Here is a 12332-nt window from a genome sequence, read left to right as displayed (position 1 = left end):
GCCACAGCCCACGGCACACACGCCCTGAGCTCAGTGCTACATCACGGGGCCACAGCCCACGGCACACACACCCGCGAGCTCAGTGCTACATCACGGGGCCACAGCCCATGGCACACACGCCCTGAGCTCACTGCTACACTACTGAGGGCGCAGCCCATGGCACACACGCCCTGAGCTCACTGCTACACTACTGAGGGCGCAGCCCACAGCACACACACCCGCGAGCTCACTGCTACACTACTGAGGGCGCAGCCCATGACACACATACCCTTGAGCTCACTGCCACATCACAGGGCCACAGCCCGCGGCACATACGTCTGTGAGCTCACTGCCACATCACAGGGCCACAGCCCATGGCACACACATCCCTGAGCTCACTGCCACATCACAGGGCCACAGCCCACAGCACACACGCCCGCGAGCTCAGTGCTACATCACGGGGCCACAGCCCACAGCACACACGCCCGTGAGCTCACTGCTGCATCACGGGGCCGCAGCCCACAGCACACACGCCCGCGAGCTCAGTGCTACATCACGGGGCCACAGCCCAGAGCACACATGCCCTGAGCTCACTGCTGCATCACGGGGCCGCAGCCCACGGCACACACGCCCTGAGCTCACTGCTGCATCACAGGGCCACAGCCCACGGCACACACGCTCATGGCCTACATCGCTGGCCGCAGCTGCCTTTCCACCTGGAAGGGGAAGCAGTGGCTCTGTCAGGAGACGAGGGGCAGAGCAGGGAGGCCAGGAGAGATGTGGCGTGTAACTCACTGCCGGTCTCCACGTGGCAGTGTGGCTGGAGAGGTGCCCTGACAGCCGGGCAGCCACGGCTCCCTGAGGCTGCTGGGGAAGGCTCTTTGCAGGGGCATATTGGGTATCTGGGGGTCCTGTCTCGAGTGCTAACAAGGGTTGAGACAGCCTCTGGGTCTGTGGCGTTTCTAAACAGCTGCCAAGACCTTTCTCGGCCCAGAACAGCCGCTCAGAGCACAGAACATGCTGTCATTTTACTAGAAACAGAATTCTCTGTGGATTTACTAAAATAGGCTCAGGATTAATGAGCAAAATGTGTCTGGGAGACCCATTTGTCACACTCTGGGAGCCACAGTCTAATTTTGCTTGCCACTGTCATTGCTTTCGCATTGCCACTCATTTGCTGAAGGCAAGTTATTGCTTCTCCATGACACAGTGGGCCCAGCTACCCCGTTCCTCTGCCTTCCTGTGGACTGGGTTTGCAGCCGGGACAGGATGGCTGAGTTCTTGTGTGTGCGTGTGCATGTTCACGTATGCTTATGCACATACCCGTGTGCCTGGGTATGTGTGCATGTGTGTGTGTGGGTGTGGACACGTGTGTACATGGGTGTGCACATGTGTATGTGGGTGTGCATGTGTATATGTGGGTGTGTGTGCATGTGTGTACGTGGATGTGTGTATGTGGATGTGTGGGCACGTGTGCATGTGGGTGTGTGTACTTCTGTACGTGGGTGTGAGTGCACATGTGTATGTGAGTGTGGGCACGTGTGTACATGGATGTGTGGGCACGTGTGTATGTGGGTGTGTGCATGTGTGTACATGGGTGTGTGCACTTGTGTACGTGGGTGTGAGTGCACGTGTGTATGTGGGTGGGTGTGTGCACATGTGTCCGTGGGTGTGAGTGCACATGTGTACATGGGTGTGTGTGCACATGGGTGTGTGGGCACGTGTGTATGTGGGTGTGAGTTCTTCTCTCCTTGCCTGTCAGTGTTGAGCTACCGCAGAATGTGCAGGGGAACTGCTGTCTCTCGTGCTGTTCCCTAGGGCCGACTGCAGGTGGATGGTTCTGCCTCGCGTCCGTGGGCCTGTTATGTGGAAAGTTGAACTAAGAAGCAAGAGAAAGGGAGAAAAGATGGGTCACTGGGAAGAAGAGTTGCATATTTTTTTTGGTGGTGGTGTTTATAAAGAGACTTCTAAAATCATTCATTTCAGCAAGTCCTACCAGGGCATTTTAAACAAAGTCTTGGGTTTAGGAATCTTGTTGGCGTGCATACGTCACGGAGAGCGAGGCAAGCCTTGTATGAGTGTTTCCTGAGGGACTCCTGGGACTCGGTGGCTGGGGACGGAGCTGCAGAGAGTGCTCGGGTCACGCACCCCAGCACGTAGCCGCCATCTTCCTCCTGTCCACGCTGCGTCCTCCTCGTGCCTGCAGCCTCGTCCTCACGGCAGACAGGTCAAGTGTGTTTATCCAGCCGAGCTCTGAAGCCAGCGTGCAGAACAGCTACCCATTAGCTTGCTGACAATGGGGAGTTAATTTGCCGTCAAAATGGTCTGTCCGAATTATTTTTGTACCCAGCAATTTATAGCAAATGGGTCTTTCTTTTTTCATTAGAGAAGCGATTACTGTTTTTCTTCTCCTTGGCACTTCCAGAGAACCATTCACATTTAAAGCTAATGTTGGAACAGCAGGCTTCTACTGAAAATATTTACCTTTTCTCTGTTGGCAACTTGTCAGTGTTGGGGAAAATAGATGTTCCGTTAAAGTATAAATACACGACGCTCGCTTCCCCACACATCCGTCAGTCATCTTCCAAGTTGAAGTATTGTGAGAGGTGTCGGGAAATCCATTTGGTTTTATGTCTTTCTGTATTTTTGGGTGCCTTCTGGCTTCCTGTTCGTCTTGTCCAAAAAGGAGCGGTTCAGCTCTTATGACTTGTGTGGAGAAGGCCTGGAACAGCAGGTTGCATTTCACCTCTATATGATTGGAGTTGGCTCTGGCCGCCTGTGTGGCTGCAGGGTCTCCAGCCCTGAAGAGTGCATCGCCGAATGCAGCGGTGCTATGGTTTGCAGAAGAATTGGTTCCTGCACTCAGACAGACTGTTAAACCCCACAGACATAAGCTTATGGTAAAGTGAGGGTGAGGCTAGAGGCTGACTCCAGTTATGGTGCGTGGGAGGTGGGTCTCACCGTGGAGGCCTTGGGTCCCTGGGGGCGTGCCCTGGAAGTGGCTCTTGTTGAATGGTTTTTCCGCAAAGCTGGAGCTGGGCCCAGCCTCACTCTGCTTCTTGGCTCGTCCTGTGGTCTGTCCATCACACACACTCCACTACCCTCACAGAAGCCAAACCAGCAGACTTGACCCTCCAGAACTTTGAGCCAGAATAAGCCTCTGTTGTATCCCTTGTCTCAGGCATTTCATTGTAGTGACAGAAACTGACCACTACAGAGGGTGGGGAGGATGCTGCTACCATTTATTGGGCAGCACCAAAAGCCAGGACCTTGACTTCTGTTTTCATGGATCAACTCAACCACCTCACCAGGAGAAAGGTACAGAAAACATGGTTGAGCCATGGCCTGGGGCACACGAAGCCAGGATTCTACCCGGGACGTGAGCTGCTGTGAATTTCGGAGGGGCTGCCCTTGGCCACACCTCCAACATCCTGCACCAGCTGTGGTCCCTCTCCTGGAGGCACCTGGCCCAGCGTCCCTGTCATGGAGATGGACGGGGCTGGGTACCTGGATCCGAGCCCTGGAGGGGGCCAGCAATCACAGTTACCCCGTTTCCTCTCCTCTTGGGATTCACAATGGGGAGAGTACACTGAACTGACGTCACAGCCCTTGAGGGCTCTGCCCAGCCTGTGGAAGGAAGGAGCCTCAGGCTAGATGCCGACAAACCCGGGAGCAGCTTGGTGCCTCTGTGGCTCCCTGACCTGAGAGGGGGCGTGAGCGCTCGCTGAATTGGAAAGACGAGCCCCTGTGTATTGAGAGACACCACAAACAATGTGAGAAGTCAGGGTTTAAACTGGGAGAGGGCTTTTACAACCTGTAGAACCAGCACAGAGTGAGGTCCCCATACATGAAGATAGGATGCTGTGCTATGAAAGCATCACCAGAAAGGTGAGGGAGTGAGTCATCCAAAATCCTGAGCCCTCCCTCTGAGGCCAGGGCGGCAGGACACGGGGCGGGAGTCACATCCGCATTCTGTGTTGAGTAGAGGCCTCATTTACTAGGCTTTATAACCAGTGTGTGTGACGTAGAATCCTTAGTACATAGCAAATAGTGTTTTGTTTAAACAAAGGGGGAAGTAATTATCATTCCCCCCAGTTTTTGTAGACTTATTTATTTATTTGAAAGGCAGAGTTACAGAGAGAGAGAGATCTTCCATCTTCTGGTTCACCCACCAAATGACCATAATGGCCATAGTTGGGCCAGATTGAAGCCAGGAGCCAGGGGCTTTATCTCGGTCTCCCATCTGGGTACAGGGGCTCAAGCACTTGGGCCATCTTCCACTGCTTTCCCAGGTGCATTAGCAGGGAGCTGGATTGGAGCAGCTGAGACTTGAGGCGGTACCCATATGGGATGCTGGTGTCACAGGTGGCGGCTTCACCGTTGCACAACAGCGCCGGCCCCTGCGGTGACTCGTGAATTCCGTGGCTCAGGGCTGCACAGTTTCAGGGCCACCGTTGATGGGGAGAACCTGGGCCTTCAGAGCGGGGTCAGATGGATTGGCAGGAGAGAAGAACTGACTGCAGCAAGTCCTCACACCCCCTGTAGGCAGACAGGCCCTCACCCTGGCCGGCCATGGGGTGCGGTTGTTTATGATCCGTGTGGGCTGGGCCAGAGCCACTGCTGGGCGTTGGAGACCTCTGCCCATCAATTATCCATTGGAAGTGACAGCACAGAGCCCCCAATTGCCATTTATTTATTTATTTATTTATTTATTTTTATACTACTTGGGAAGATGCACACCTAGTCATTATTTTTTAAAAGATGTATTTATTGGAAATGCACAGGGACATGGAGAGGGAGAGACAGGAGAGCAAGAGATCATCCATCTACTGGCTCACTCCCTGAATGGCCGCTCCCGAAGCCAGGAGCCAGGAACTCCATCTGGGTTTCCCACATGAGTGGCAGGGGCCCACGCACTCAGACTGTCCTGCACTGCTGTCCCAGCCACATCAGCAGGGAACTGGATCAGAAGCACAGCAGCCAGGACTCAAACTGGAGCTCCCGGCACCACAGCATCGGCCCTGTGATTAAAGGGATGGGATGGGAGGGTTTAATTCACGGGAGATGTTTGTCCTCGCCTCCCTGGCCGACCTTGAGTCCTGTCCTTCCCCTAACTTCAGGGAAGAGTCCCTCTTTTGTCTCGTAAGGCTATTAGGGTAAGGACAGGAGAGAAAGACAAAGAAGAGGCAGAACAGGAACTCACAACCAGACCAGGTTTATTCAAAGAATACACCTGGGAGGGGCCCGCTCCTGGTGAATGTTCAGCAGAGAGCGCACCTGCCCTTACAAAGTAGTGGCTTATGTATCACAAAGCAGTTGGGAAGGGCTTGGGGGTCTAGACTAAGGCTGGGATGCCGAGAGTGAGGAGACCTTGGGGTGGGGTGGCTTGGGAGGGCGTGGGGAGCTCAGGCTGATGGCCAGACTCTTTAGATGGTGGTATGTCTAGCAGCTGAGGCAGGGCAGGGCTGGTCAAGGCAGGACGGAGCTGAGCCGGCAGGAGGAGAGTGCAGGCAAGGGCGGGCTGCTTGTCACGCAAGTGAGAGGCCAAAGCAGAGCTGAGGCTTTGGTCCTTGCTCCATCAATCCTGACTCTGAATATAGATGGGGGAAGGGGCGCCGGTTTCTTTCTGGCTACTTCCTGCTTGTGTGTGGCGTTGTCACGGGACAAGGTCTCTACTCTGGATCAGATTGATTGGAGAAGAGCAGTCTTGTGTTCCTGTGTGATGACTCGGGACACAGTGGTTACCCATTCGTGTAGAAACTTTTGAAATTTGTTAATTACACATGGTAGGAATAAAAGCACTGGGACTGTGAGGAGGAATGGGTAAAGTGGAGACATCAGCCATGGTGGGAAAGATGGCCACAGCCAAAATGATGAGAAGGAGCTATTTTGCAAACAGATTTCATTAGCTTGCTCATTTTATTTTATTTTATTTTATTTTATTTTATTTTATTTTGGACAGGCAAAGCTAGACAATGAGAGAGAGAGACAGAGAGAAAGGTCTTCCTTCCATTGATTCACCCCCCAAATGGCCACTATGGCCGGTGCTGCGCCAATCCAAAGCCAGGAGCCAGGTGCTTGCTTCCTCCTGGTCTCCCATGCGGGTGCAGGGCCCAAGCACTTGGGCCATCCTCCACTGCCTTCCTGGGCCACAGCAGAGAGCTGGACTGGAAGAGGAAGTAACCGGGACAGAATCTGGGGTACCAGCGCCACAGGTGGAGAATTAGCCTAGTGAGCCGCGGCACTGGCCAAACCAGTGTAATTAAGGCTAAGTTGAGTGTCCCTCATCACACATCTGGTTCGGGAGAAAGGGAATAATGTTTGGCCTAGAGTCCAGGACGAAGGAAGAAGTAAGAATATGAGAGTACGTGTCCCTGTCCAGCTAGTGGGAAGACAGGTACATGCCTGCTTAGCACAAAGAACGAACACTCCTGCTTTGCTTAGTCTGTACATGCCAGCAGGGAGCTGTGGGAAGATCTTAGTCTTACTTCGCGTCCCAGGCTCCCTCATTCCTTCCCTCTGCTTATGGAAACCCTGGCTGCTGACCAGGGTTAGCACAATGACTGGTCTGACTTCTTCAGGCTAGGTAGGGGTGAAGTAGGGACCTGTGGTCAAGACAGGGTTCCAGCAGGGTTCTCGGGGCCACCATGCCAGCTTGTAGAAACCGTCTCTATTTGAGATTTCACGTGCATGGTCGTTAAGTCTGGAGGCAACAACTCTAACAAGCATATTAAATACACTGGGTCTGAGACAAAGGACAGAATCATTACTAAAGGACTTAGGAGGAAGTTTTCCCATTGAGAGGCAACTAGAAACGGACAGGAGTGGCTTCATAATAGCCAGGTGGGTGTTAAGGCCTGGCCAGGTCTTCATGAGGTTCAGACTTACCTTTCTCTCCACATGGAGTACTGGAAGAGACATTATGAAGGAGGCGTGGAGCTCATTAGTAACTCAGCCACTTGACTCCCATGACCCAGCTGGCCTGGGAGGAGGTCAGTACAGAACAGATGGCATCTCTAAAAGTCCTGCCTGCACCGTGACTGATCCTTGGCCATGCCCTCAATAGCGATGGTTATTTGGAAGCTGGGTAGAGTGAAGGGCTTTTTCAGCTTAGGGAGAGCCAACAGGGTCTGCAGCTCTGACCTGGGTGTCCTTCAGCCCCAGGACAGTTCCATTACTAGTGGCCCAGCTCTTGGCAGAGCTGACAGGGCTCTTTGCAGCTGGCTTCTGTCATGACTACTATCTGTACAAAGCCTTGGCCTACCACACTGAAAACCGGTACCCTTTAGGGGTGGACTGGCAGATCGCTGTGCAAAGCTGTTATTGATTGGCCTGCCACCTATCTTCACACTTGCTCTTTTCCTCCTGGTTTCTGGTGAAGTAGACTATGGAGGCAGCCTTTAGGACGTTTGTCAAGGGTGTGTTGTTATATTCGAGGTTCCTGTTTTGAGTACCTACCACGTGTTGATGTAGGCCAGTGCAGGTGAGGTGAGCCAAAGAGAAAGTTACCTGGATGGAGTGTGGGGCATGGGGGCTGCACCTGTTAGCAACCATGTCTTGGGGAGAGAGTTTTAAATGGCACAGGGAAATGTTCTGCATAAAGTTTAGTGGCGAAAAAAGTGTTTGGAAATAAGTCTGTGCTATGTAAGCAGAGAAAATACTAGAAGAAAGTGGCAAACATCTCACCTCTGGTGTGTGTTTCCCAAATTCAGGGCAGAAAGCATACAAACATGTTATTCTTAGAAAAAGGACACTTTCCCATTGTGCCTTCAGGAACTCCAAGCCTTCGGATTAGCTTTGATGAGAGGACGATTGTGCTGTACCCAGGCCTGGGCCTGGTGTCCGAGGGGCCCCCGGGGACCTCTGAGGGGACAGCGGGTTTTCTGGGCATCACTTCTGCCTTCCCCACCCAGGAGGACCCAGGAGGGGCGCGCTGGGCACTGTCAGCGCCAGCGTTACCGACCCCTCTGGCTGGTGGGGTGGGGGTGGCGAGGAGGCGCGGCCCCTGGTGGGCATCCAGGGGGGCCCATGGGAACCCAGCCCCCCTCTCCTTTTGTGGTGCTCATGAGGGAGCACCCACTTGTAAGGAACTTGAGTCCAGATGGAGCTGAGATCAAGACCCCAGCCCTTCAGCCACAGGCCAGATGCGCTTCCGCCGACCAAGTCAAAGGCTCACCGTCAGGCTCGTGGTGACTTACACACCACGACCAGAACCGGCAAGGGAACGGAGACTGAACAGCGACTGGGAACGGCCCTTCCGCAGGGGCTGTGTTTCCTCCCCTCCCATTTCCTCTCTTCCCGAAGTGGCTACTGTGTTCCTTCCGTTCCGGAAGTGGCGCGTTTCCTGTCTTCCGGAAGTGGCTAATGCGTTCCTTCCCTTCCGGAAGTAGTGCGTTGGTTCCTTCCCTTCCGGAAGTGGTGCATTTGTTCCCTTCCAGAAGTGGTTAATTTGTTCCTTCGTATCCGGAAGTGGCGTGTTTGTTCCTTCCCTTCCGGAAGTGGCGCGTTTCCTCTCTTCCGGAAGTGGCCCGTTTGCTCCTTCCCTTCCGGAAGTGGCGCGTTTCTTCTGGAAATGGCGCCTTCCTTCGTTTCCGGAAGTGGCCCGTTTGTTCCTTCCCTTCCGGAAGTGGCACGTTTGTTCTGGAAGTGGCGCGTTGGCTTCCTTTTCTGCCTCCGCACCATGGCAGCGCTTCGTGGCGTAGCCTGTGCCTCGTTTTAGCTCCTTCACGTCAGCCAGCCTGGGGCGGGAAGCCAGCGTTCCAAAGCTTCCGTGCGGGGAAGAGCTCCTTGCGCAGGCTCTTGTGCGGGCTGCCGCGCCCCTCCCAGCGCCGACGGCCCCTCCTGTGCTTGCAGGCATCCGCATGCTGGACGGCGACGTCACGGACGTGGTGGAGGCCAAGTCGCTGGGCATCCGCCCCAACTACATCGACATCTACAGCGCCAGCTGGGGCCCGGACGACGACGGGAAGACGGTGGACGGGCCTGGCCGCCTGGCTAAGCAGGCTTTCGAGTACGGCATTAAAAAGGTGTGCGTAACCAGGGCCGCGGGGGCGCAGTGTTAACGCTCAGGAGTCCGCGGCGCGCTGGTCGGAGGGAGCCCTGAAGCAGAACAGACACGGCCAGGGCTGGAGGGAGGGAGGGAGGCGGGTTCCTCCTGCTCCAGTGGGAGCAGCCGGACGCGGGTCTGGGATCTGCCTGGTCCTGCCAGTGACGTGTCGGAGGGTGGGAGGGGTCCCTGTGTGGGCTCCGCAGGTGGAAAGGGTGTGCTGGCCCTTGGCTCACCTGTCCAGAGAAATACCCGGAGTGGAACGTTGTGCACCACCCACGGGTGTGTGCGACTCCAGGGCCCCTCGCAGCATGGCTGGCTGCCGCCCAGCCACAAGGATGTGAAGAAGTGGCTGGAGGTGAACGAGCTCTTAGCAGTGGGTGGCGAGGCGGAGCCCTGAGCACAGACGGTTCTTGGAGCAGGCAGACGGCGCTGCGGTCAGTGTCCAGGCAGCCCTGGGTGGCCAGCAAGGCCCAGCCCAGAACATGAGGCGTGGCCAGCGACTGCCAGCAGGGCCAGGGCCACTGCGGGAGGGCAGGCATCTCTCATGTTGGGGGGGGGGCTGTGCCCATTTTCTTATTTATAAAATATTTTTCAAAGGTTTTATTATATTGTAATCCACACACAGTGAGTGAAACATGGTTAAAAAAGTCATCAAGCAAGGATTGTACCAAAAACAGCCTCTGAAGTCTTGTGTGGGATTCTGTTTTCTAAGTAACGGGGTGTGCTGCTTTCTTGTGTGCGTTGTTCCATCACTGTTCATCCGTTTCCTTTTGTGGGATCGAGTGGTTTTCCTCCAAGCCCCGAGTTGCCCTTTTCCCGGCGCTTCCTGGGTTGGGGCTCGCAGGAATCTCTGCCTCTTGCCAGAGCAGCTGAGGTGCACCTGCTCGCTCGCACCTGCCCCAGTACCGGTGCTGCGGAGGCCGCCCCTCCCTGCTGTCTCCCTCTGACCACTCAGGGCTTGTGTGCCTGAGAAATAGGTGAATAGGTGACCAGAAGTAGGGGCATCCACTCTTGTGTCCCTCGGAGCTCGGTCCTCGCTCAGGTAGTCCATGCGCGAATAAATTCCGTGAAGGAAGAGAGATGGTGTAGACACACACGGCGCATGCACACCGCGTGGCCCGTGCTCCAGCTTGGGATGCCTGGAAGCTTCCTTTTATCCTCCCGGGCCCCAGGAAAACACAATGGGGGCTTCAGGCAGGCTGCTGAGCCCCTGAGCTGGGGCAGGGTGAACTTGGCTGATTCGGCTCAGCCCCTGGCCACGGGAGCCACCAAACATACAGCTTACATCCTTCTGTTATTCCGCTCCCCTCCCACCCCGCATCACTCAGGACCCCGTCCTGGTGAGGAGATGACCCGACTGGATTCCCTGAGATGCCTTCTGGGGCTGTGAGCTCTCAGGAGGAGACGCCCGCCCGTTTCCTGCGGCACTAGGGTTGTGTTCAGGGTTGTCTGTCTCCCTGGGGCGAGTGCAGAGAGGGGAGCTTTGCCTTCTGACTTCAGACCGGCCGTCAGGGGAGCGCGGAAGTTGCAGGAGGGCCATGTGGTCCCCCTCCTCCTTGTCACGGTTTCTTGAAATACTGAGGTCATTTAATTTTTTTTAGTCATTCTGAAGTAAAATATGTCATACAGGGAGCCTTAAATCGCAGCTGTCTGGGGCTGTCACGGAAAATCCTCCTGGAAATTGGATGATCTCAAAGCCAGCCACGTCCCCCCATCTGTTTTTCCTCCTTGCCACCCCGTTTGTCACCTGTAGTCGTTTTCAGTAAGATCTGACTTCATCTGGTGGATGGTGCAGCCTGGTGGTGGAGCCTTTGGAAGCCATAACTTGGCACGGAGACCTGGCTGAATGTCGGTACTTGCGAGGCCCGGCTCCTCCCGGGGCTTGTGGTGCAGGAGCGGAGCTCAGACCTCACAGCAGCTAAGAGCTCTGGGCTGTCCAGGCGCTGGCAGGCGCTAGCCGGCACGAGTCGTGCTTCTGAGCTCAGGGATAGACTCTCCGCGTCCTGGGGAGCTCCTGAGGCTGCGAGTTGGTCAGGCGGAGGTTGTGGCCTCACTGAACAGAACGCAGGTTCGTAGTCAGGTTGCAGCGTCCCTGTAGCTGCTGCTGTCCTGTGGCTTCCAGGAGGAACCAGAGGGAGTTCTGAAAAGTGGACATCTCCTTACACCTCAGATCCGGGTGCTTTCTCTGCCCCCACCCCCGCCGTGTCATTCCCATGTTCGCTTTATTCAAGGAATCATTTAAGCAAGCAGAGAGGCTGTTGGTACTGTGATGCATGTGAGAAGGGATTGTCCAGATGGTGCCCAGTGTAAGGCCCTGGGTGTTCAAGGCAGGGCATCACCTGGGAGCCAAGCAGGCTCCACGTGGGATCAGGATTCCCGGTGGCTCGTGTTTTGGGAGCACCCTTGCAGGCCGTCATCTTGGAGCAGTAAGACTGCCCGCTCCTCCCTGCAAAGTGACAACGTTTGTAAGTAACTTTGAAGGGGAGGGGGCTTGAGAGTGACAGTGTCTAGGGGTGAGTCTCACATGGAATGAAATCAGCCTCTGCTGGGCCAAGTGCCTTTTCACTGGATGTTGGTTCCTTTAAAGTGGCTTCTGTTCTTCCAGGTAGCTAAATGCAGACACACCTTTTCCATAGTATTTTGTGCCTTTCTTCCAGAAGATTAACTTAAAAAAAAAAAAGATTTATTTATTGAAAAGGCAGAGTTACTCAGAGGCAGAGGCAGAGAGAGAAGTCTTCCATCTGCTGGTTCACTCCTCAAATGGCTGTAACAGCCAGAGTTGGGCCAATCCAAAACCAGGAGCTTCTTCCAGGTCTCCCATGCAGGTGCCCAAGGGGCCCAAGAACTTGGGCCATCTTCTACTGCTTTCCCAGGCCATAGCAGAGAGCTGGATCAAAAGTGGAGCGGTCGGGACTCAAACCAGCGCCCATATGGGATGCTGGCACTGCAGGTGGCGGCTTTACTGCTACACCACAACGCTGGCCCCAATATTAACTTTTTTTAAAAAAGAATATTTACTGGGATCAGTGCTGTGGTGTAGCAGGTTAAGCCTCCATCTATAGTGCTGGCATCCCATATGGGCGCCAGCCATCTGGGAAGTAAACCAGCAGATGGAAGATCAGTCTCTCACTCTTTCCCTCCTTCACTGTCTCTCTCTGCCTTTCAAATTAAATAAATAAATATTTTTAAAGAATTTTTAAAATTTATTTTGAAAGGCAGAGTGACCAGAGATCCTCCATCTGCTGATTCACTCCCTAGATGGCCGCAATAGCCAGGCTGGGCCAGGCCAAAGCCAGGAGCCTGG

General features: G+C 54.6%; 1 protein-coding gene across 2 annotated transcripts in view; it reads left to right on the top strand.

Annotated features, from left to right (window-relative positions):
- Positions 1-12332, top strand: part of PCSK6 (proprotein convertase subtilisin/kexin type 6) — a 169440-nt gene that overhangs the window by 80940 nt on the left and 76168 nt on the right. For both annotated transcript variants that reach the window (XM_008269785.4, XM_051822269.3), the window contains exon 7: positions 8833-9005. In XM_008269785.4, coding sequence (XP_008268007.2) covers positions 8833-9005 — 173 coding nt within the window. The remainder of the gene's footprint in view (positions 1-8832; positions 9006-12332) is intronic.

This window comes from Oryctolagus cuniculus, chromosome 12, assembly GCF_051225735.1.
Source record: "Oryctolagus cuniculus isolate XC-2025 breed Fujian yellow rabbit chromosome 12, ASM5122573v1, whole genome shotgun sequence".
NCBI classification, from domain to species: domain Eukaryota; kingdom Metazoa; phylum Chordata; class Mammalia; order Lagomorpha; family Leporidae; genus Oryctolagus; species Oryctolagus cuniculus.
The sequence above is the reverse complement of the archived record's forward strand: the minus strand, read 5'-3'. Positions and strand labels throughout refer to the sequence as shown.